A 27,059-nucleotide genomic window follows, 5' to 3' on the forward strand; every position below is an offset into this window, starting at 1 on the left:
CAGTTATTGGTACTGTATGTTGGGAAAACTAAAAGGAAATTGAAAATACATAACCAGGAACAATCAAATGAACCAATATAATGTACAGTAATTACAGCTGCACCATAGCATACAGCTATTCATAAAAGTGCCACTGCACAATAATAGCAATCAGCATGCCAGTGTAAAATAGTCTACGTATAATTGCTAAAGACAACATTCCTTCAGGATGATGGATCTTGGCACGGAAAGGATGGATGCTGTCAGTTGGTCCAGATTATGGCTCCATCTGAAGCCCCCTTAAGTGGGTGGCAGAAGTCCTTTCTTTGTTAATCTTAAGGCTACTAGTCTATCACATGGGGGTTTAGCAACTGATATAGAAATGGTTTGCATACATCTCAAAGCTGTCTTTATGTTTCCGCTACTTAAGGGTTAAGTTAGGTTAAGGGAGTGTTGGGGAGAGGTGTGTGTGGGGTGGGGGGGATTGTTTGCTATGGGGTATTGTGTATTGGTAGTTTAGGAGGTGACAAGTGACTATCCACAAAGCAGTTATGTTATTGTGCAACAATATACATTATGTATATATGTAGTATATGGATTTTATGTTATATTGCTGCAATCTTCTGTTTTAATAAACAAAGACAACATTCCTTCGGGCCCTATTACTGAAAGGTATTCTGTATATATTAACGCTTCTCATGGAGTCTTTAACCACTTAACTGGCTGATATTTTTCTGCAAACACGCTCAGTATTTGTTTATTTTTTTAAAGCGTAATTAAGTTAAGAACATATATTTAGGAATGTTTTAAAATATTTTATTAAAAAAAATGCCTATGGGTGTTGCACCCATTTTAACAGTACCTCCAACCCCCAGTGTCAATAGATCACCCAGCAACAATAGATTCCCACTGGCATAACCACTCCACTCATAAGTGTCCATAGATTGCAACTGTGGCACTACCTACATCTCTTCCACCGCCATGTGTCACTATATAGATCATAATCGTGTGCACATAGGATGTAAAGTGTTCCCAGGCACACCCTAATGTTAGGCATCATTGTCAGTGAGTGATCAACTCAAAGAAGTGAGCTGTACATGTACTATACTGTATATAAAATCCACTGTCCAGTACTATTTAGCAAACTATGAACTGGGGGCACTAGTGTGTGTTAATAAGGCAAAGGTAAGTGAGATTATGAAATTGGGGGGATTCATGGGGGATGTGATGAAATGGGGAGTCATTTGGTGAGACATGATGGGGGAAGTTGGGGGTACAAGATAAGTGGAGGTACAGTATAGTGCTAGTGTTTAGTAGCGGTGGCTCCTTACCTCTCTGGCTGGGGGTGTGTGTAATTGTGTGCGTGCAGAGGATTGCAATCCTGTGCATGTGCACAAAGTAGCAAACAGGCTGGCTTCTAGGGACTGCTTCGGCTGCATCCCCTAGAAGCTGGTAAGGGCTGCCGTAATAGCAGGGAAGTGGCTTCCCATGAGAAGTGCTCTCTGCTATCACAGTCTAGACTGGCAGTCCTAGGGGGACTAAACATCTCCCCTGGGACTTCCTGTTTGGCTGTAATTAGCAGGGGGCACTCCAATGGGAATTCACTGCCACTGATAGACAGTCCCTGCGGGTGGCAGATTTTGCTGGGAGTTGGCAGCCCTGCAGCTCCCAGGTAATATCTGCTAGCGGTGGGAATTGCCCCTTCCCCTCACCATCCTACAGAGCACAGCAGAGCATGTCTCATGGGGACTGATGTTCACCCTGCTGCAGATGGTGTCTGCACTAGCAGAGATCAGCCTAATAGTGCTCAGTAGGAAACTTAAGTTTCCCTCCTCGCACCTTCGTTACAGGCGGCAGAAATGTCAGCGCTCAGACTGTTATCACTGTCAGGGGGCCAGAATAGCAGGAGGAAATCCATCCTGGAGACAGAGATATCTATTGCACAGGAACTAATCATATAATAATCTATCGTATGATAAAGGCCCCTAAAGAATTCCAAATCATTAATTGTCACTTTCTTTCTAGGATAGGAGGTGCTGCCACAGATATTATCAGATACAACTTAGCAATGGAGAGGGGAGAATTTGTATATGACGCACTATGATACATATAAAAATGTATTTAATCACACATAAAATGAATTCCATAGTGAACTAGTCATATAGAAAAGTGTAAATTAGAATGAAATGTGAATTTAAAAAATCTACTCTATTCCTGTATCTGGTCTTATTGCAGTATAAATCTTTGTCCTCTATTAATGAATAGTTTCAATAAGAAAGAATAAATGTGGGAAATCCGTCCTGCACATGTGAAGAATACATTTCCTCTTTAACTGCCGGGGACAGAACAGGACAGCATGGTCACATGGGATGCCCCTTCGGACCATTCATCAAGAAGGTAAAGCAGGAGATATCACAGATATCTCCTAATTACCTTCCTCTTGCGGAATGGCCCGCTGTCCCCATACACTAGTATCACAGATATCTCCTGCTTACCTTCCTCTTGCGGAATGGCCCGCTGTCCCCATACACTAGTATCACAGATATCTCCTGCTTACCTTTCTCTCCCGGAATGGCTCGCTGTCCCCATACACTAGTATCACAAACATCTCCTTCTTACCTTTCTCTCCCGGAATGGCCCGCTGTCCCCATACACTAGTATCACAGATATCTCCTTCTTACCTTTCTCTCCCGGAATGGCCCGCTGTCCCCATACACTAGTATCACAGATATCTCCTGCTTACCTTCCTCTTGCGGAATGGCCCGCTGTCCCCATACACTAGTATCACAGATATCTCCTGCTTACCTTTCTCTCCCGGAATGGCTCGCTGTCCCCATACACTAGTATCACAAACATCTCCTTCTTACCTTTCTCTCCCGGAATGGCCCGCTGTCCCCATACACTAGTATCACAGATATCTCCTGCTTACCTTCCTCTTGCGGAATGGCCCGCTGTCCCCATACACTAGTATCACAGATATCTCTCCTGCTTACCTTCCTCTTGCGGAATGGCCTGTTGTCCCCATACACTAGTGTCACAGATATCTCCCGCTTACCTTCCTCTCCCGGAATGGCCCACTGTTCCCATACACTAGTATCACAGATATCTCCTGCTTACCTTTCTTTCCCGGAATGGCCCGCTGTCCCCATACACTAGTATCACAGATATCTCCTGCTTACCTTTCTCTCCCGGAATGGCCCGCTGTCCCCATACACTAGTGTCACAGATATCTCCCGCTTACCTTTCTCTCCCGGAATGGCCCGCTGTCCCCATACACTAGTATCACAGATATCTCCTGCTTACCTTTCTCTCCCGGAATGGCCCGCTGTCCCCATACACTAGTATCACAGATATCTCCTGCTTACTTTCCTCTTGTGGAATGGCCCGCTGTCCCCATACACTAGTATGGGGACAGAATTCATCAAACTCCGTAAATACAATATTCAAACTCCGTAAATACAATATTTTTGGAGCTTGATTGCGGGAGCATTCACTATCTTCAGATGGCGTTTGCTCCCGCAACCCACTCCTTCCCTGAGGGAAGGAGTCCCAGGTTGTGAAGAGGGATCCTTTTGGATCCCTCCGCCCCTGTCTGGCTCTTTCTGCCGGACGTTGGGGGTCTTGTGCGCCATGCGTGACCTGTAGGTCACACTTGCGCACTAGTGTCACTGCTCCGAAAGGTGAAGTGAAAAGATTCACTGCTCTGAAAGGAGCAGTGAAGCCGCTCACAGAGACAGCTGATTTTCAGACCCGCTGTCTCCACGCTGGAGCAATGATGAATTGCTCCGGCAGCCATGGCGAGCTAGAATGTTAATTATCGGGGCCAATTCAGACCCCGATAATTAACATCATGAATAGACCCCATAGTAATCCTTTAAAATATGGGGAGAAGGACAAAATAAAGAACAACCTGGTTTGTAAACCCCTGTATTAGAAAAAAGGTGAATTTGCTGTGCGTCATGCACAGATTTTTATAAACACATTCTTTTTACTTAAATCGTCTTGTGGTGAAAATATTTGTTACATTAGTGATTTGCATAATCATTAATTGACATTTAGTATTTTTTATGTACATTAATGAACACAGGAGATTGCAAGGGAGGGGGTGGAGTTGATGGAAGAGAGATTGGGGCAAGAGGGGGAAAGAGATGGGGAACATGGGTAAAGAGAGAGGTGTGACAAGGAGGTGGGGGGGGAGCAGATATGGGATAAGATAACACAGTGAAGGCTATTGAATTCCTGCATGTGCTTTGAATAACAGCTGCACATGTTCTTTTGTCGTTTCTGTTATTATCACCAATTTGATGGCTGAGCATTACCTGAGCAAGAGCTGCTGGTAATTATGGGTCTTTTTAAAGTTTTTTTTTTGCATACAAATTTTATTACAGCGCCTGAGACAGTTTTTGTGCAAGCCATAATAATTGCATATACAACAGTATTTATAAAGGTTGCTTGAGGGTGCAATTTATTATCATTGTCAGGTTAGAGAAAGTTTACACAATTACACTGAACACATTTTTATTTTTCCAGATTCAGATATAAGTGGTGATCAGTGCTGAAAACATGTGAAATGCGTGGTTTAGCAATGTTATTTTAAGTGTCTCAGCTCCACCTTATATGAATTGTGGTCTTTATGATGCAGGTTTTACCATGTGGCTTCCTTTAATGCCATTATGTTCCTTCACTTTCACAATTACAGACCACTTTTATTTTATACAAATAGTCAGTCTTATTCCTGAACATAGAAGATCTCAGTGTGCATCTCTGAAGATGTTTCTCCCATGTACCATCTATGCTTTAATGGTCTTTTTCCCAGACACAGCTTCTGCAAGCTCCGATATGGTGACTATGCATTTGTCCTAAGTAATTTTACTGTGCTGACTCTTTCCTTCCATCTGAAGTTATTCCATGGGCAATTTCTCTCTTTCACTATTGTATGGACACTAGAAGCCAAAATGACTTAAATAGTAATTATGTATTTTTATACTTATATATGTATCCTATATTATGCAATTATATGTGTATGCTTTCATGTTGCTTAAATATTTTATTTCAGGTACAATTTTCAAACTTCATTGAGACGTTTAAGAAAAGCTACAAAAGCCCTGAAGGTAACATCTAAAGAGAGACGTATATCTGATGTACATTGTAGTTAATGCCCATTGTATGGTTGGCTGTCATGATTGCTATATAGAAAGTCACCCCTAATAGAGGAGATGCTGTAACGTGTGTAGGTAGATCAGCACCACAGGTCTATGTAGACATACTGGCTCTCTGTAGCAGGAACAGTAGATCAAGGACATCAATGTTTAATATGTTTAGTTTCATGATTAGTATGTTTCTGAACTGTTTCTTGCTAGAATAGTAGATACAGCTCTCTGCAGTGTGACAAGTATGCGTAACTGTCAATAGCAATATATAATGTGTCACGGATTCCCTCCCCTTGTTACAGCTCTGCACCATATAACATATCTGCCGATATGTTACATGGTGCAGCTGTTATACAATCCAGCTGTTGTCTTATCTACCAAACTGTTTGCACCACCCACTTTAATATAAGGAGTTCAGACAAAGAATTCTCCAAACAAAATAAATCTATAGGAACATCAGGATTCAGGAATGCCATTTATTATGTGTATGCTGCAACATTATACGTTCTTTTGTATCGGCCATAATAGTGCATTGTCATGTTGTCACCAGAGGTGCTTGGGGAGGAGAGAAATCCAACAGTTTGTTTTGTACCATTAATTAAACCTTGTTAAAGAACCTGCACAGCAGAGGACCTGCTCAGAGGACAATGTGTCATTGCATCACACACACCGTGCATTCATGTCTCTTCTGGTGGCCAGCATTCAAACTGAGGGCTCGATTCAGACCCGCTCGCTAGATGCGTACGCTCGCACCCAGCATATGCAAATCCGGCAAAGGCAAGCGATTGCACGGCAAGACATTAGCACGCCCACTATGTTTAGGCGTGCAATCACGTTGTGTATTAACACGCCTACCAGCCTGTCTTAAGATGCCCACTAATGCACGTCATCACCAGGAATTGTGTACGCAACCATCGGTAACATCGAGTACCATCGGAAGTGAACGTAGCGCTTATGGTTGACCATACCCTACCGCAAGCACTGCGAGTGCTTCAGTGTAAAATTCAGCCATGTGACGTGTACTATGATGCTCCGTCTTAATTATGCATGCCTCTGAAACGGCGTTGAGACGCTTAGGCACGCCTACGTTTGCACCACCACTCCCCCGTTTTCATTGACCAACCCCTGTCACCACCCACAAATGGCTTCTCCTGTCACTCATTCTGCTGGGCTGGTTATGCACAGTGAACGTACACTTCCCGACCGCATGGACTGGTTCGCGCACGTGCACTTCGATGCATACACATGCGCACATTGCGAAACATCGGCAGCTACGAGCGAGCGCAGCCTAGCGAGCGGGTCTGAATAGGGCCCTGACTACTGTCTATTGCCTGTGACTGACTATAGCATTGTAATAGGTACTAGGGAGATAGAGTAAGTGCTAAAGTACTTACACAGACACAGAGCCGTAACTAGACTTTTTGGTGTCCTGTGCCATAAAGAGCATTGGTGCCCCCCTCATTTTTCAAAGGGACATAATGCACCCAAAAAAAGGGGAATGGCTTCATGGGGAAGGGCCAGGGAAGAGATAGGAGAGGCCAGGAGATGCTGGGGATGAAATAAGAGGAAGCTACAAGTGAGAATGATAATAAACAGAAATTTGACAGGACCAAGCAGCGCCCCTTGACCTGTGGTGCCCTGTGCGATGGCACCGGCCGTACTACCCTAGTTACGGCCCTGCACAGACACTACTTAATGTATAGGATATTCAGTGTATGTGCTTTTGTAATCAAACATCTTTCTCCCCTATCTTTCTACCACCACAATTCTGACACTTGTGGGTGGGATGTAGCAAGCCTTGGAGAGAGATAATGTGCAGTAGTTGCCCAAAGCAACCAATTAGCTTCCAACTGCCATTTCAAAAACTGTGCTAGATAATAGCTGATTAGCTGCTATGGGCCATTTCTTCACTTTATCTCTCTCCAAGGCTTGGTATATCTCCCCTGCACCATGAAACGTTCTCCCTGTTGTGCAGAGAATCTTTGTGCTGTACGGTTTTGTTCCCAATTGCAGGAATAGGTTACTTCAGAACACAAGTTGGACACTGGCAGTTATACCGTTGCCTGAGTTCTGGGTCACTGCTTAATAAGATGATTTTGCATAGTCTGCACACATTAACAAAACCAGAATATCCATGTTCCCGGATTTAATAAAAGAGGACTAATTGTGATTAACAAGATATCGCGATATACTTAGGACTGTTCGATCTCGCAATATACTTAGGGCTGTCAGATCTCGCTATATACTTAGGGCTGTTAGATCTTACTATATACTTAGGGCTGTTAGATCTCGCTATATACAGTACTTAGGGCTGTTAGATTTCGCTATATACAGTACTTAGGGCTGTTAGGGGGAGATTGATCAAACATTCTAATGAGTTTTTACCTATAGCAACCAGTCAGATCCTAGCTATCATGTTATAGAATAAAGCTGAATAAATGACAGCCAGGGACGTAACTAGGCTAGTGCGACCAGTGCCATGGCACAGAGCACCGCAGGGCAAGGGGCGCTGTTTGGATCTGTCAATTTTCTGTTTATTATCATTCTCACTTGTAGATTCCTCTTCTTTTATCCCCAGCGTCTCCTGGCCTCCTATCTCTTCCCTGGCCCTTCCCCATGAGGCCATGGCCCTTTTTTGAGTACGCTTCTTATGTCCCTATTTTAAAAATTGTGGGGGGGGGTGGGCACCAATGCTCTTTCTGGCACAGGACACCAAAAAGTCTAGTTACGGCTCTGACGACAGCTATAATCTGAATGGTTGCTATGGGGCAACACATCCATTTGTCCTCTTTATAAAGGTTTGATAATCCCCCCCTTAGTGTGGATATTCCAGTCTAGGCCTATATATATCCTATGAGGGTCATGGTGAGTTGGGCATATGCAGTTCTGTAACAGTGCTCAACTGCGCCCTTTGTGGGCCCCACTCGCTGAGTGCATGACATAATGATATTGTCATTACATCACAGAGAGGTGGTAGGGAGCCAGTACCGGTAAGTGCAGCACTGCAGGTTGCCTGCCTGGCGTCCAAGGAAGGCTTCGAGCGGCACTGCTGCATTGATCCTGGATCCGGGTACCCTGCCAGCCAGTAGCAAGGGCTGTGGGGCCAGAGGGCCCTCTCCTTCTTCTAAGGGGCAGGTTCCAGACTTTGCACATAAATTATACATTGTTACTCTATTAGAGGGTCAGTTACTTGATGAACATGGGTGCTTGCTTTGCTTCTATAGAAACTACACCAAGGTTCGCCCTGCTGCCAATCAAAGTGGGCAGTTACAACATCCCCCTGTCCCCACTCGGTGGCTGTGGGCTTTAGCATAATGAACACAGGGCCTGATTCAGCAAGGATCGCTATTCTGCTTATACGCACGCAGCGCAGTTGCTAATAACAGCGGTGATATGTAAATGTTTGCTTTCACATTGCGATCGCAATCTAAGATAAGGGCGCCCACTTCCCATTGCTCACATCCATACACTTGGACAACACAGCGAAATAATCGATAACATTGGACCCATACGCACAATAGTGGCCCACAGTTCCTGACAGTGATTGGAATGACATTGTAGCTCAGCATTTCTTCACTAACCAACAAGAGCTTAGATAGTTTAAAAATATTTTTTTACCTAATAAAATTCTTAGTCAGTTTCAGACATTGGTCAGTCAGTACCGGGGTACCCCATCACATGTACAGTGCATTAGTATGATATATATAGACAGGATTATCAACATGTGTTTAATTCATACTTGTCAACTCTCCCTGGTTGTCAGGGAGATTCCCTGAAATAGTAGCAGGCTCCCTGACTCCCTGAAGAGTCTAGCAATCTCCCTGATTTCACCTTTCCCCCATTATGAAGCTGTTATACAAAAGAAAAAGCAGAGATAAATGCATTCAAATGGAATCATTAGTATAATTTCCCTGCATTGGTTATAAGGCACAATGATCCCTATGGCTACATGCATTTTCTGAAAAGTACCAATGTGTTTTCATCAACAAGTAGATCTTACTAAGGGGTATATTTACTAAAGTAGAAGTGAAGTTGTAGAAGTGGAGATGTTACCCATGCAACCAATCAGATTCTGCTTAACTTTTAACTAGCACCTTCCAGAAGCTAATAGCTAGAATCTGATTGGTTGCTATGGGCAACATCTCCACTTCTAAAAACTCTCTCTTTAGTAAATTTACCCCTAACTGCTTTGGGGCTCACTTATATTTGGGTGTAAATGAATGTTATGAAGACACGCCTCTCAGATGTAGCAACACGCGCCCACTTTACCGCCACGCTCATGGTGTTGATTTCGCAATCTCCCTGAAATGCTTTTTCAAAAGTATGGCTTAAATATTATACAAGGATTATGGTTTATTCAGTACAACACATTGCTGTTAAAAATATGGAACATTATCATGCATGCACTATCAGTATTTACTATTTACTATATATATTTTTTAAAGGGGCCCAGACCATGCACTCTTTATGCCAGTTTACACTTGGAGAAGCAGAATAGGGGAGGGAAGTGGCAAGCCGAATACAGTAAAGGCTTGTTCGTGTAATACGAACTGCAGTAGACGCACATGAAGATGCATATAGACGCTTGTGATAACTCATAACATCTGCAGGCGCTTGAGGGTTGGTGCAATATACGCTTATAATGATGATGGTTGCCAGCACTAGCTAGCCATTTCTGTTTGTCCTATTGAGGATGCACCGCTGACGGTGATGATGGTGCTTTCTTCAGAGGTCCCGTCTACATTGATTTATTTTATTGCTTTATAATGACATTTTTCTACTGTCATTCGTATTTGAAAGTATTCTAGACATACTTACCTACTGGGAAACATGGGGAGGTTAGGGTTGTAGGGATGGGAGCATGGTGCTATGAATTGCATCACTGTGGCATGGCGCCCTGCAATATTTTCCTGCAATACCCAGCATCATCATACCCACATTACTGCCCATTTCACCAGAAAATGGTGAAATGGGATGGATGGATGGATTGGAAATTCAGAGTGGGAAAGTCTGGTGATTCTGGATTTTGTTGCAAATTTTAAATGATACCGAAAAGCAAATGCATTTTATTGCTGAGAAAGCAAAAGTTTAAAAATGTTCTTGTGCTTATGACCCGGGGTAACTGTATCTGAGTGTAAGTAGCCTCATGTAAACCTGGAGTATACGCTACTGGCATTATTTGCATCTTGAGATGCCGCCGACTCAGCATAGGAGCTTAAATGCGCTATTGTTACAAACTGTTCTTTAGAGCTTATTTATTTTACTTCTGAGTTCATCTATGTCTTCAATTCCCTGCAGACCCCAAACGTCCTACAAAATTCCCATTCCCTTTCATGATTCTATTCTAATAATTCATCTTAGGTTAGTCATTTTTCCTGATTCCAATCTACAGGGCTGATTCAGAATTGCACACAACCTTGCTTTTCAGACTGATCGTGCCTTTCTAATGCTACGCAGGCTCAGTCACTGACTCGGTCACTTACTTCCGATAATCCAGAGTCTTATGCACCTCATATCCATCAGCTACAAATGGCGATGTGACTAACTGGGTCACTGCGGGGAATCTGAATTTAGGCTAACTGTTCTGAGCACATGTCATTAGTGTGTATTTGGAATTATGGGCGAGGCTGAGTTCCATCACACACAGAGATTCATGTGTTTGTGGATGGCTCTCTTGTAACAGGGATAGGGCTGGGCCAAGTGCACACGGGTAGTAATGACGGCTGCATACTTGTGTGTGACTCTGCATAAGGGCAAATATCCACATTTAGATTCATGCACATAGAATTGCGGCCAAGTTGAATAAATATTTCCAGTCTGTAAAGTGTATGACATCATGATCAGCAGGACTGTATTTACAGATCCAAAGATTTAAAGGGACACAATTAAAATAGGTTGCAGGTGCAGGAAAAATACATATTGGGGCTGATGCAGAGTTGCCTGCAAGTAGTTGTAAATGCAGCCGCACTGCATACATGGATCTACATGTGGATATTTGCAGAGTTGTTTGCTTCTATGAGACCGCTGCTCCCTATGGGTATGCATGGCTACATAGCTGTGGTTATTTTTACTGCGCACCTGCACCAGCCCTATACCTGAGAGATCTGTCTGAAAACAGATAAATCTCTGCATACGCTCAGCATAACCTGTAATTACACCCACGCGCCATTGGCGAGCCCCCAGTGGCCTTATCTTATTTGCACATGCCACGTTACTACCCAGTAACGATGAACGTACATCTCCAATGGTTAGGGATCTCCGCCTACGCAGGACCAGTTCTGCGCATGTGCAGAACGGGTCCTGCGATCTTGCTTGCAGACCCCCCAAGCCGCAGCATGATTGACATGCTATGACAGTTGGGGGGGCGGAGTGAGGGCTTGCCTGGTCACCGTTCCCGGAAACGGGCGCTTGTCGACCCTGTTTTCCGGGAGGGACGAGGCTAGGGTCTGCGTCTGCGGACACAGATTCCTGTGAAGTGACTAGCACCCGGTCAGGCTGTGGGAAGCTTCAGCTCCCGCAGACTGACCAAAGTAGCAGCTGGTCACGATGGTGATCCCAGCCTAAGACATCGGTCTCAGTGCTGGGATCACTAATGCAGCAAGGAGGTGTCTGACACCTCCTTCAGCATTTGCATGGCTCATAAGATCCATCCACCGGCCCCAACGTCCAACACAGTCACTTTGAGGGCAATATGTATTAACCACTATACTGTAATTTCCCTGACAACAGAGTTTCAGTATCGGCTGTCTGTATTTTCCAACAACCTGAAGCAAGCAAAGCGCTTACAGAAAGAAGAACTAGGGACAGCAGAATACGGTGTCACCAAATTTAGTGACCTTACAGGTAGGCTGTCATTATTATGGCATCTGAATGCTTTGTGTCATTTCTTTCTTATGTCTTTCTCAGATCATACACATGATATTTACCCATAATGCTTAGCTCCTTATTTATAAGACTCCACTGAATAGAAGTTATCCCTGAGGCTACAGAGCGAGTTAGAGGTGAAGAAGTGCATGTGTGAGTGTGCACTGGAACTTGTCTGATTCAGGCTTCCAGTTACAGATTCTAGAAAAATAGTAAAAAAAAATGTTTAAAAACTACTTAAATAAAAAATGCTATATTTACCAGTTTCCTGTAGGCACCATAGGCTAGCACAATCCAGAGAGGGCAGCAGCGGTAGTGGTATAGTGCTCTGCACAGAAGTAGCTACTTGGTTATACCCGTAAGGTGTGTGCATACATGTGACAAATTGTACTCTGCAGTCTGGTTTTCCCCATTCATAGCTCCAGTCACCAAATGACTATGTAGATGGTAATCCTGCACTTTAGGAGTATATAGGGGAATAACTTCTACTCTATAATGTCATTCCAGCCAAATCTATAGTTTGCATATGTAGGTTTAAGGCAAAATGTAGCAAATGATTTTTGCTGTAAAACCTCAGGTCTGAGATTTTACCACATCTCAATAGGATTCTCCTGGGTCATAAACCCAGAGTTGAAGACATCGCCAAGACAGCTGGGTACCGTAGAGCTGTCCTGACAAGAAGCGAGACCTTACCGCAGGTAAGTATGCAATGATGTCTATTAATGATCGCATTTATAAATGCAATTATTAATACATCAATACATCTTGCTTCAAAGGGACCATTCATTATTATTTCAAATTGCCTCCTGAATATTAAGTATCTGACTTGCTGTGATCCGGATTGAGGGGCATATGTATCAAGCTGATTTTTGCATAAAAACTGCAGTGTCTGCATAATTTTATGTATCGATCCTATGTACTAATAGCACAATGGAGGAGATTTCACAGAAATCTCTGACAAAGTGCTAATTAGCGCTGCAGATCGCAGTTCCCATTATTGTCAATGGGGACCAGTGGCGTAAGTAGGGTATTTGGAGCCCAGGGCAAATTTGAAAATGGAGGCACCCCCCCCCTTGTGCGAGCACCGAAGCCGCGCACGTCGAAAAATGGGCATGGTCAGTTAAAAATGGGGCGTGTCAACATGACATACCCCCCTTTATCGTCACTCAGAGCATTCCTAACCATATGCACCTTAACCCCAGAAGTGCCCCTTATACAGTACCCCCGTATGCAATGTCCCTAGTTGTAGTCCCTCTTATGCAGGCCCATAGTAGTGCCCCTTATACCGTACCCCCAGTAGTGGCCCCCCTTATACAGCCCCCCATTAGTTCCCCTTATTCAGTGCCCCAGTAGTGGTCCCCCCCAATGCAGTGCCCCATGTAGTGGTCCCCCCTATGAAGTGCCCCCAGTAGTGTTCTCCCTTATATAGTGCCCCCAGTAGCAGTCCCCACAATGCAGTGCCCCCAGTAGTGGTACGCCCCTTATGCAGTGTCCTTTATATAGTGCCCCCAGTAGTAGTCCCCCCCCCCTATGCAGTGTCCCCAGTAGTGGTCCCACTTATGCAGGCCCCCAGTAGTGATCCCCCCTATCCAGTGCCCCCTGTAGTGGTCCTCCCTATTTAGTGCCCCCTGTAGTTGTCCCCCTATAAAGTTCCCCCAGTAGTGTTCCCCCTTATATAGTGCCCCCTGTAGTGGTCCCTCTTATGAAGTGCCCCCAGTAGTGGTCCCCCTCATGCAGACCCCCAGTAATGATACCCCTATCCAGTGCCCCTTATACAGTGCCCCCTGTAGTGGTCCTTCCTATTATTGCACCCAGTAGTGGTCCCACCAGTGCAGTGCCCCTAGTAGGAAGCACCTTATATAGTGCCCTCAGTAGTAGTTTCCCCCCCAGTAGTAGTCCCCAGTAGAAGTGCGCCCAGTAGTAGCCCCCCTAGTAGTAGACACCAGAAGTGCCCCACCCCCAGTAGAGGTCCCCCCCCACTAATGGTGCCTCCAGTAGTAGCCACCCCCTCCCCCGTTGTGCCCCCAGTAGTGCAGACACGTTAAAAAAAATATAAAAAAATACACTTACCTGAATCCACGCTCCGGCTCCGGACACCGCTCCCGCCGCCGCCGCACGTCAGTCCTCCCGAGCTGGTGCGCTCAGCATTATGGGCATGACGTCTCTCCCATTACCCACTGCATGAGCCGGAAGGCGGAGCTCGTGAGTGAGCTCCAGCCCGGCTCTTGCAGTGGGCGCTGCAGCCAATGAAAGTCTGTCTGACTCTCATTGGCTGCTGATTCACACATACAACGCTGCCGCTTGGCGGTGATATGTTTGTTATGCACAGCATGAGCCCGCCTGCCACCCTCCTCCTGGCGCTATTGGGCAAGCGCTCAGGGGGAGGGAAGGGGCTCGGCTGTGCAGCACAGGACCGACGCTGGGAAGCCTAGCGCCGGTCCTGTGTAAATGTGTAGTGCTGACTGCACACACTGTGGTCGGCGCTACACTGCCTAACTAGGGCGGGCCAGTACCATGGCCGGCGGCGCCGCCGGTCCTACGGCGCCCAGTGCCATGGTGACTACGATCTGACCCCTATGTACTAAACTCCAAAAAGCAAAGCTTTTCGGAGTTTAGCACCAGTAGTTTACACCATCTTCAGATGGTGTAAACTACTGTATGTCTATGGGGGCTACAGGGGCAGGCCCCAGAAGTTGACGCTGTACGCATACGCAGTGTTGGCTTTCCCCGGGGAAGTCTTTCACTTGTGTGAAAGACTTTTCCTAAATGCCGGGGATATAACAGGGACAGCGATTACCGCAACCGCGGTCCCTGCGAGTTCCCGGTAGTACATAGCCGGGATATGTTTATTAAAAAAAGAAAATATCTCTGGCGAGTTGGACCGTTAATAATCGCGGCAGTACCATGATTATTAATACATAGACCCCTGGGAGTGAAGGGTAAGCAGATATCAATGATATCTCCTGCTCTACCTTTACAATGAATGGGTCCATTACTTCATACCTACAATAGTGTGAATAACAAATGGGTCCCATAGTGAGCTATACGCCATTATCAGTGTTAGCAGTGAAATGATCCTATTCTTGACTTTGTAGTCATTGCCGCTTCTCTGATCTCTTGCATATACTGTATATCAGCAACTACCATCTGTTTATAATTTGCAACCTCTCAATAGCTGAAGAATTTAGGAGCTATGGTTTATATTCCGATGGCGTCCTGGATTTACCCAATTTGAAAGAAGCAACAACAGCGGCTACGTTTCCAGGGAGCCATGACTGGAGGACAAGAGGGGTCATTTCAAAAGTTAAAGATCAGGTAAGGAAAACATTGCCTAGGCTAATAAAGCATCAGAAGTAATATACAGTAATATACAGACCTCCATGTCCCATCTTGCCAGGTTTGGTATCCTGTCATAGATTACCATTTTCCTTGGCTGTAAAACAGGTCACCAGCGCTGGCTAACCTATCATATGGGCCGCACAGTAAACCAAGAGCCGTAGTCAATTTGAGCGGACCTTCGATACTTTTCCGCCTCCCGGACTTTTCGCCTACTTCACCTGTTTTGCAGGCGGAAAAGTATCGCGCGCTCGCCCGCGTATCCCCGTATTCAATTTGAAAGTAGGCAAAAACGGGACCCAGCGAAACTTGAACAGGCAGAAAGTCCTGTCAGATTTGGGGAAATCAGCCTGACACCCCCCAAAAGATGCTCTGACATGGAGGTTAGCTATGGTACCCCCTGATTTGGCTTGCTGAATGTATTTAGTGTTTTTAAACAGGCTCAATAGCTGCTAAATAGCGTTTTTGTATAAGGGGTGCAGAATAGTATTCAGGAGTATTTTTTGCAGAAAATAACTTTTCCCAGCAAATTTGGGGTACTTGAAAATGGGGGCCACCATATTTTAAAGTTGCTAAAATGAAGTTGAAAAAATCTTGAAAAATGCACCTGCCGCAAGCACCTGCAATGAAAAAAACACATGGGGCATACTTGGGGACCCCCTCAGTCAAGTTCGCTAGTTTTTATCTTTGTCCCCCAACATTTTTTTTTTTTGCCCCCAAATTCAAAGTGATTTTTTTGGGGTGTCCTTAAGTGTTTTTTATTTTTTTATTTTCGATGCAGTTTACCTTTGGGGGACAGTCTGAAGGCTGCACGGGGGTTCCCGCAACGTTGCACCCCAAACCCCCAATTCTGCATTTTTTTCTGCCTGCTATTCATAGGCGAAACTTTTCCGCCTATTACATTGCACTGACTTTCCGCCTAGGCGGAAAGTCTTCCAATTTGAATACGGGGGAAAGTCAAAACAGGTGAAAATTACGTCATCGGCAAAAAAGTATAGCGGAAATGGACTTTTCACCTCAAATTGAATACTGGGCCAAAGTCTTTTCCAATTTGACACCACTTCAAAAAACATGTTCAAGTTGGTGGATCTGACAACTAATTAACATTGAATGCACAATACACTGAAGACATATTTAAACACACAGGTGTAAATGAGAATTCTAAAGCTTAGTATAGTAATAAAAGTAGAAGCTGCTTCAATGTTGCTCTGCTGAGGAGTAATACAACATTATCCACAAGTACATGACATTTGCCACTTACAGCACAATTATTTAAAATGATCAAACTAATTTTGAACTTTATTTAAAATTTTTTGGGAATAGTGTCATAGACTTATACATTTAGGGTTCTGTTATATATACTCTATAAGATGAGTTGGTCAGCATATGCATGATGTTGTCATACGCCGAATACTGTATCCTGATCTTGGAATTCGGAGGCTGTCCCATTGTCCTGACAGGCAATGCAAGGGTGTTTTCAAGCACACACCACTGTACCACTCTTCACAGTGCCAACGCTGGGAGGAATTACCCCAACATACCACTATACTACTCTACACAGAGCCAATGCTGGGAGGAATTACTCCCACATTCCACAGTGCCACTGTACACTGATCCAATGCTGGGAGGAATTACCCCGACATATCATTGTACTACTCTACACAGAGCCAATACTGGAAGGAATTACCCCCACATACCACTGTGCCACTCTACACAGAGCCAATACTGAGAGGAATTACCCCACATACCACTGTGCCACTCTACACAGAGCCAATACTGGGAGGAATTACCCCCACATACCACTGTATCACTCTACACAGAGCCAATACTGGGAGGAATTACCCCCACATACCACTGTACCACTCTACACAGAGCCTATACTGGGAGGAATTACCCCCACATACCACTGTACCACTCTACACAGAGCCTATACTGGGAGGAATTACCCCCACATACCACTGTACCACTCTACACAGAGCCAATACTGGGAGGAATTACCCCCACATACCACTGTACTACTCTACACAGAGCCAATACTGGGAGGAATTACCCCCACATAGCACTGTACTACTCTACACAGAGCCAATACTGGGAGGAATTACCCTGACATATCATTGTACTACTCTACACAGAACCAATACTGGGAGGAATTACCCCCACATACCACTGTACTACTCAACACAGAGCCAATACTGGAAGGAATTACCCCCACATACCACTGTGCCACTCTACACAGAGCCAATGCTGGGAGGAATTACCCCCACATACCACTGTACTACTCTACACAGAGCCAATACTGGAAGGAATTACCCCCACATACCACTGTGCCACTCTACACAGAGCCAATGCTGGGAGGAATTACCTGACATATCATTGTACTACTCTACATAGAGCCAATGCTGAGGGGAATTACCCCCACATACCACTGTACTACTCAACACAGAGCCAATACTGGAAGAATTACGCCCACATACCACTGTGCCACTCTACACAGAGCCAATGCTGAGAGGAATTACCCCCACATACCACTGTACTACTCTACACAGAGCCAATACTGGAAGGAATTACCCCCACATACCACTGTGCCACTCTACACAGAGCGAATGCTGGGAGGAATTACCTGACATATCATTGTACTACTCTACACAGAGCCAATGCTGGGACGAATTACCCCTACATACCACTGTACTACTCTACACAGAGCCAATGCTGGGAGGAATTACCCCCACATACCACTGTACTACTCTACACAGAGCCAATGCTGGGAGGAATTACCCCCACATAGCACTGTACTACTCAACACAGAGCCAATACTGGAAGGAATTACTCCCACATACCACAGTGCCACTCTACACTGAGCCAATGCTGGGAGGAATTACCCCCACATAGCACTGTACTACTCAACACAGAGCCAATACTGGAAGGAATTACTCCCACATACCACTGTACTACTCTACACAGAGCCAATGCTGGGAGGAATTACCCCCACATAGCACTGTACTACTCAACACAGAGCCAATACTGGAAGGAATTACTCCCACATACCACAGTGTCACTGTACACTGAGCCAATGCTGGGAGGAATTACCCCCACATACCACTGTACTACTCTACACAGAGCCAATGCTGGGAGGATGACCCCCACATAGCACTGTACTACTCTACACAGAGCCAATGCTGGGAGGAATTACCCCCACATACCACTGTGCCACTCTACACAGAGACAATGCTGGGAGGAATTACCTGACATATCATTGTACTACTCTACACAGAGCCAATGCTGAGGGGAATTACCCCCACATACCACTGTACTACTCAACACAGAGCCAATACTGGAAGAATTACGCCCACATACCACTGTGCCACTCTACACAGAGCCAATGCTGGGAGGAATTACCCCCACATACCACTGTGCTACTCTACACAGAGCCAATACTGGAAGGAATTACCCCCACATACCACTGTGCCACTCTACACAGAGCGAATGCTGGGAGGAATTACCAGACATATCATTGTACTACTCTACACAGAGCCAATGCTGGGAGGAATTACCCCCACATAGCACTGAACCACTCTACACAGAGCCAATGCTGGGAGGAATAACCCCCACATACCACTGTACCACTCTACACAGAGCCAATTCTAGGAGGAATTACCCCCACATACCACTGTTCCACTCTACACAGAGCCAATGCTGGGAGGAATACCCAAACATAGCACTGTACCACTCTACACAGAGCCAATGCTGGGAGGAATTACCTCCACAAACCACTGTACAACTCTACACAGAGCCAATACTGGGAGGAATTAACCTGACATATCATTGTACTACTCTACACAGAGCTAATGCTGGGAGGAATTACCCCCACATACCACTGTACCATTCTACACAGAGCCAATGCTGGGAGGAATTACCCCCACATACCACTGTGCCACTCTACACAGAGCCAATGCTGGGAGGAATTATCCCTACATAACACTGTACTACTCTACACAGAGCCAATGCTGGGAGGAATACCCAAACATACCACTGTACCACTCTACACAGAGCCAATACTGGGAGGAATTACCTCCACAAACCACTGTACTACTCTACACAGAGCCAATTCTGGGAGGAATTACCCTGACATATCATTGTACTACTCTACACAGAGCCAATGCTGGGAGGAATAACCCCTACATACCACTGTACTACTCTACACAGCCAATACTGGGAGGAATTACCCTGACATACCACTGTACTACTCTACACAGAGCCAATACTGGGAGGAATTACCCTGACATATCATTGTACAACTCTACACAGAGCCAATGCTGGGAGGAATTACCCCCACATACCACTGTACTACTCTACACAGAGCCAATGCTGGGAGGAATTACCCCCACATAGCACTGTACTACTCAACACAGAGCCAATACTGGAAGGAATTACTTCCACATACCACAGTGCCACTGTACACTGTGCCAATGCTGGGAGGAATTACCCCCACATACCACTGTACTACTCTACACAGAGCCAATGCTGGGAGGAATCACCCCCACATAGCACTGTACTACTCTACACAGAGACAATGCTGGGAGGAATTACCCCCACATAGCACTGTACTACTCTACACAGAGCCAATACTGTGAGGAATTACCCCAACATATTATTGTACTACTCTACAGAGAGCCAATACTGGGAAGAATTACCCCCACATACCACTGTACTACTTTACACAGAGCCAATACTGGGAGGAATTACCCCCACATAGCACTGTACCACTACACAGAGCAATGCTGGGAGGAATTACCCCCACATACCACTGTTCCACTCTACACAGAGCCAATGCTGGGAGGAATTACCCCCACATAGCACTGTACCAGTCTACACAGAGCCAATGCTGGGAGGAATTACCCCAACATATCATTGTACTACTCTACACAGAGCCAATACTGGGAAGAATTACCCCCACATACCACTGTACTACTTTACACAGAGCCAATACTGGGAGGAATTACCCCCACATACCACTGTACCACTCTACACAGAACCAGTACTGGGAGGAATTACCCCCACATAGCACTGTACCACTCTACACAGAGCCAATGCTGGGAGGAATTACCCCCACATACCACTGTACCAGTCTACACAGAGCCAATGCTGGGAGGAATTACCCCCACATACCACTGTACCACTCTACACAGAGCAAATTCTTGGAGGAATTACCCCCACATACCACTGTTCGACTCTACACAGAGCCAATGCTGGGAGGGATACCTTAACATAGCACTGTACTACTCTACACAGAGCCAATACTGGGAGGAATTACCCTGACATATCATTGTTCTACTCTACACAGAGCCAATGCTGGGAGGAATTACCCCCACATACCACTGTACTACTCTACACAGAGCCAATACTGGGAGGAATTACCCCGACATACCACTGTACTACTCTACACAGATCCAATACTGGGTGGAATTACCCTGACATATCGTTGTACTACTCTACACAGAACCAGTACTGGGAGGAATTACCCCACATTGCACTGTACCACTCTACACAGAGCCAATACTGGAAGGAATTACTCCCACATACCACTGTGCCACTCTACACAGAGCGAATGCTGGGAGGAATTACCTGACATATCATTGTACTACTCTACACAGAGCCAATGCTGGGACGAATTACCCCTACATACCACTGTACTACTCTACACAGAGCCAATGCTGGGAGGAATTACCCCCACATACCACTGTACTACTCTACACAGAGCCAATGCTGGGAGGAATTACCCGCACATAGCACTGTACTACTCAACACAGAGCCAATACTGGAAGGAATTACTCCCACATACTACAGTGCCACTGTACACAGAGCCAATGCTGGGAGGAATTACCCCCACATACCACTGTACTACTCTACACAGAGCCAATGCTGGGAGGAATTACCCCCACATAGCACTGTACTACTCTACACAGAGCCAATACTGGAAGGAATTACTCCCACATACCACTGTACTACTCTACACAGAGCGAATGCTGGGAGGAATTACCCCCACATACCACTGTACCACTCTACACAGAGCCAATGCTGGGAGGAATTATGCCCACATACCACTGTGCCACTCTACACAGAGCCAATACAGGGAGGAATTACCCCCACATACCACTGTACTACTCTACACAAAGCAAATACTGGGAGGAATTACCCTGACATATCATTGTACTACTCTACACAGGCCAATGCTGGGAGGAATTACCCCCACATTCCACTGTACTACTCTACACAGAGCCAATACTGGGAGGAATTACCCCGACATACCACTGTACTACTCTACACAGAGCCAATACTGGGAGGAATTACCCTGACATATCATTGTACTACTCTACACAGAACCAATACTGGGAGGAATTACCCCCACATACCACTATACTACTCAACACAGAGCCAATACTGCAAGGAATTACCCCCACATACCACTTTGCCACTCTACACAGAGCCAATGCTGGCAGGAATTACCCCCACATACCACTGTACTACTCTACACAGAGCCAATACTGGAAGGAATTACCCCCACATACCACTGTGCCACTCTACACAGAGCCAATACTGGGAGGAATTACCTGACATATCATTGTACTACTCTACACAGAGCCAATGCTGGGAGGAATTACCCCCACATACCACTGTACTACTCAACACAGAGCCAGTACTGGAAGGAATTACCCCCACATACCACTGTGCCACTCTACACAGAGTCAATGCTTGGAGGAATTACCCCCACATACCACTGTACTACTCTAAACAGAGCCAATACTGGAAGGAATTACTCCCACATACCACAGTGCCACTGTACACTGAGCCAATGCTGGGAGGAATTACCCCCACATACCACTGTACTACTCTACACAGAGCCAATGCTGGGAGGAATTACCCCCACATAGCACTGTACTACTCTCCACAGAGCCAATGCTGGGAGGAATTACCCCCACATAGCACTGTACTACTCTACACAGAGCCAATACTGGGAGGAATTACCCCAACATATCATTGTACTACTCTACACAGAGCCAATACTGGGAAGAATTACCCCCACATACCACTGTACTACTTTACACAGAGCCAATACTGGGAGGAATTACCCCCACATAGCACTGTACCACTACACAGAGCCAATGCTAGGAGGAATTACCCCCACATACCACTGTTCCACTCTACACAGAGCCAATGCTGGGAGGAATTACCCCCACATAGCACTGTACCACTCTACACAGAACCAATGCTGGGAGGAATTACCCCCACATAGCACTGTACCACTCTACACAGAGTAAATGCTGGGAGGAATTACTCCCACATACCACTGTACCACTCTACACAGAGCCAATTCTAGGAGGAATTACCCCCACATACCACTGTTTGACTCTACACAGAGCCAATGCTGGGAGGAATTACCCTGACATATCATTGTTCTACTCTACACAGAGCCAAAGCTGGGAGGAATTACCCCCACATACCACTGTACTACTCTACACAGAGCCAATACTGGGAGGAATTACCCCGACATACCACTGTACTACTCTACACAGAGCCAATACTGGGTGGAATTACCCTGACATATCGTTGTACTACTCTACACAGAACCAGTACTGGGAGGAATTACCCCCACATTGCACTGTACCACTCTACACAGCCAATACTGGAAGGAATTACCCCCACATACCACTGTACTACTCAACACAGAACCAATACTGGAAGGAATTACTCCCACATACCACTGTGCCACTCTACACAGAGCCAATGCTAGGAGGAATTACCCCCACATACCACTGTACTACTCTACACAGAGCCAATGCTGGGAGGAATTACCTGACATATCATTGTACTACTCTACACAGAGCCAATGCTGGGACGAATTACCCCCACATACCACTGTACAACTCTACACAGAGCCAATGCTGGGAGGAATTACCCCCACATACCACTGTACTACTCTACACAGAGCCAATGCTGGGAGGAATTACCCCCACATAGCACTGTACTACTCAACACAGAGCCAATACTGGAAGGAATTACTCCCACATACCACAGTGCCACTGTACACTGAGCCCATGCTGGGAGGAATTACCCCCACATACCACTGTACTACTCTACACAGAGCCAATGCTGGGAGGAATTACCCGCACATAGCACTGTACTACTCAACACAGAGCCAATAATGGAAGGAATTACTCCCACATACTACAGTGCCACTGTACACAGAGCCAATGCTGGGAGGAATTACCCCCACATAGCACTGTACTACTCTACACAGAGCCAATACTGGAAGGAATTACTCCCACATACCAATGTACTACTCTACACAGAGCGAATGCTGGGAGGAATTACCCCCACATACCACTGTACCACTGTACACAGAGCCAATGCTGGGAGGAATTATGCCCACATACCACTGTGCCACTGTACACAGAGCCAATACTGGGAGGAATTACCCCCACATTCCACTGTACTACTCTACACAGAGCCAATACTGGGAGGAATTACCCTGACATACCACTGTACTACTCTACACAGAGCCAATACTGGGAGGAATTACCCTGACATATCATTGTACTACTCTACACAGAACCAATACTGGGAGGAATTACCCCCACATACCACTGTACTACTCAACACAGAGCCAATACTGCAAGGAATTACCCCCACATACCACTGTGCCACTCTACACAGAGCCAATGCTGGGAGGAATTACCCCCACATACCACTGTACTACTCTACACAGAGCCAATACTGGAAGGAATTACTCCCACATACCACTGTGCCACTGTATACTGAACCAATGCTGGGAGGAATTACCCCCACATACCACTGTACTACTCTACACAGAGCCAATGCTGGGAGGAATTACCCCCACATAGCACTGTACTACTCTCCACAGAGCCAATGCTGGGAGGAATTACCCCCACATAGCTCTGTACTACTCTACACAGAGCGAATACTGGGAGGAATTACCCCAACATATCATTGTACTACTCTACACAGAGCCAATACAGGGAAGAATTACCCCCACATACCACTGTACTACTCTACACAGAGCGAATGCTGGGAGGAATTACCCCCACATACCACTGTACCACTCTACACAGAGCCAATTCTAGGAGGAATTACCCCCACATACCACTGTTCGACTCTACACAGAGCCAATGCTGGGAGGGATACCTTAACATAGCGCTGTACCACTCTACACAGAGCCAATGCTGGGAGGAATTACCTCCACAAACCACTGTACTACTCTACACAGAGCCAATACTGGAAGGAATTACCCCCACATACCACTGTGCCACTCTACACAGAGCCAATGCTAGGAGGAATTACCCCCACATACCACTGTACTACTCTACACAGAGCCAATACTGGAAGGAATTACCCCCACATACCACTGTGCCACTCTACACAGAGCCAATGCTGGGAGGAATTACCTGACATATCATTGTACTACTCTACACAGAGCCAATGCTGGGACGAATTACCCCCACATACCAATGTACAACTCTACAAAGAGCCAATGCTGGGAGGAATTACCCCCACATACCACTGTACTACTCTACACAGAGCCAATGCTGGGAGGAATTACCCCCACATAGCACTGTACTACTCAACACAGAGCCACTACTGGAAGGAATTACTCCCACATACTACAGTGCCACTGTACACAGAGCCAATGCTGGGAGGAATTACCCCCACATACCACTGTGCTACTCTACACAGAGCCAATGCTGGGAGGAATTACCCGCACATAGCACTGTACTACTCTGCACAGAGCCAATGCTGGGAGGAATTACCCCCACATAGCACTGTACTACTCTTCACAGAGCCAATACTGGGAGGAATTACCCTGACATATCATTGTACTACTCTACACAGACCAATGCTGGGAGGAATTACCCCCACATTCCACTGTACTACTCTACACAGAGCCAATACTGGGAGGGATACCTTAACATAGCACTGTACCACTCTACACAGAGCCAATGCTGGGAGGAATTACCTCCACAAACCATTGTATTTCTCTACACAGAGCCAATACTGGGAGGAATTACCCCCACATACCACTGTACCACTCTACACAGAGCCAATGCTGGGAGGAATTACCCCCACATAGCACTGTACTACTCAACACAGAGCCAATACTGGAAGGAATTACTCCCACATACCACTTTGCCACTCTACACAGAGCCAATGCTGGGAGGAATTACCCCCACATACCACTGTACTACTCTACACAGTGCCAATACTGGAAGGAATTACCCCCACATACCACTGTGCCACTCTACACAGAGCCAATACTGGGAGGAATTACCTGACATATCATTGTACTACTCTACACAGAGCCAATATTGGGAGGAATTACCCCCACATACCAGTGTACTACTCAACACAGAGCCAATACTGGAAGGAATTACCCCCACATACCACTGTGCCACTCAACACAGAGCCAATGCTGGGAGGAATTACCCCACATACCACTGTACTACTCTACACAGAGCCAATACTGGGAAGAATTACCCCCACATACCACTGTACTACTTTACACAGAGCCAATACTTGGAGGAATTACCCCCACATAGCACTGTACCACTACACAGAGCCAATGCTGGGAGGAATTACCCCCACATACCACTGTTCCACTCTACACAGAGCCAATGCTGGGAGGAATTACCCCCACATAGCACTGTACCACTCTACATAGAGCCAATGCTGGGAGGAATTACCCCCACATAGCACTGTACCACTCTACACAGAGCCAATGCTGGGAGGAATTACCCCTACATACCACTGTACTACTCTACACAGAGCCAATACTGGGAGGAATTACCCCGACATACCACTGTACTACTCTACGCAGAGCCAATACTGGGTGGAATTACACTGACATATCGTTGTACTACTCTACACAGAACCAGTACTGGGAGGAATTACCCCCACATTGCACTGTACCACTCTACACAGAACCAGTACTGGGAGAAATTACCCCCACATTGCACTGTACCACTGTACACAGAGCCAATACTGGAAGGAATTACCCCCACATACCACTGTGCCACTCTACACAGAGCCAATGCTAGGAGGAATTACCCCCACATACCACTGTACTACTCTACACAGAGCCAATACTGGAAGGAATTACCCCCACATACCACTGTGCCACTCTACACAGAGCCAATGCTGGGAGGAATTACCTGACATATCATTGTACTACTCTACACAGATCCAATGCTGGGACGAATTACCCCCACATACCACTGTACAACTCTACAAAGAGCCAATGCTGGGAGGAATTACCCCCACATACCACTGTACTACTCTACACAGAGCCAATGCTGGGAGGAATTACCCCCACATAGCACTGTACTACTCAACACAGAGCCAATACTGGAAGGAATTACTCCCACATACTACAGTGCCACTGTACACAGAGCCAATGCTGGGAGGAATTACCCCCACATACCACAGTGCCACTGTACTCTGAGCCAATGCTGGGAGGAATTACCCCCACATACCACTGTACTACTCTACACAGAGCCAATGCTGGGAGGAATTACCCCCACATAGCACTGTACTACTCTACACAGAGCCAATGCTGGGAGGAATTACCCCCACATACCACTGTACTACTCTACACAGAGCGAATGTAGGAGGAATTACCCCCACATACCACTGTACTACTCTACACAGAGCCAATGCTGG

The 27,059-nt window shown here is 45.9% G+C and overlaps 1 protein-coding gene across 1 annotated transcript in view; it reads left to right on the plus strand.

Annotated features, from left to right (window-relative positions):
• Positions 1-4,734: 4,734 nt before the first annotated feature.
• LOC148530739 (cathepsin W-like) overlaps positions 4,735-27,059 on the plus strand; it is a 158,805-nt gene continuing 136,480 nt past the window's right edge. Inside the window, exons 1-4 of the mRNA XM_088468433.1 lie at positions 4,735-4,821; positions 5,036-5,090; positions 11,859-11,972; positions 15,169-15,308. Coding sequence (XP_088324559.1) covers positions 4,750-4,821; positions 5,036-5,090; positions 11,859-11,972; positions 15,169-15,308 — 381 coding nt within the window. The 5' untranslated portion in view covers positions 4,735-4,749. The remainder of the gene's footprint in view (positions 4,822-5,035; positions 5,091-11,858; positions 11,973-15,168; positions 15,309-27,059) is intronic.

This window comes from Taudactylus pleione, unplaced genomic scaffold (assembly GCF_031769625.1).
Source record: "Taudactylus pleione unplaced genomic scaffold, aTauple2 ptg000085l, whole genome shotgun sequence".
NCBI lineage: Eukaryota > Metazoa > Chordata > Amphibia > Anura > Myobatrachidae > Taudactylus > Taudactylus pleione.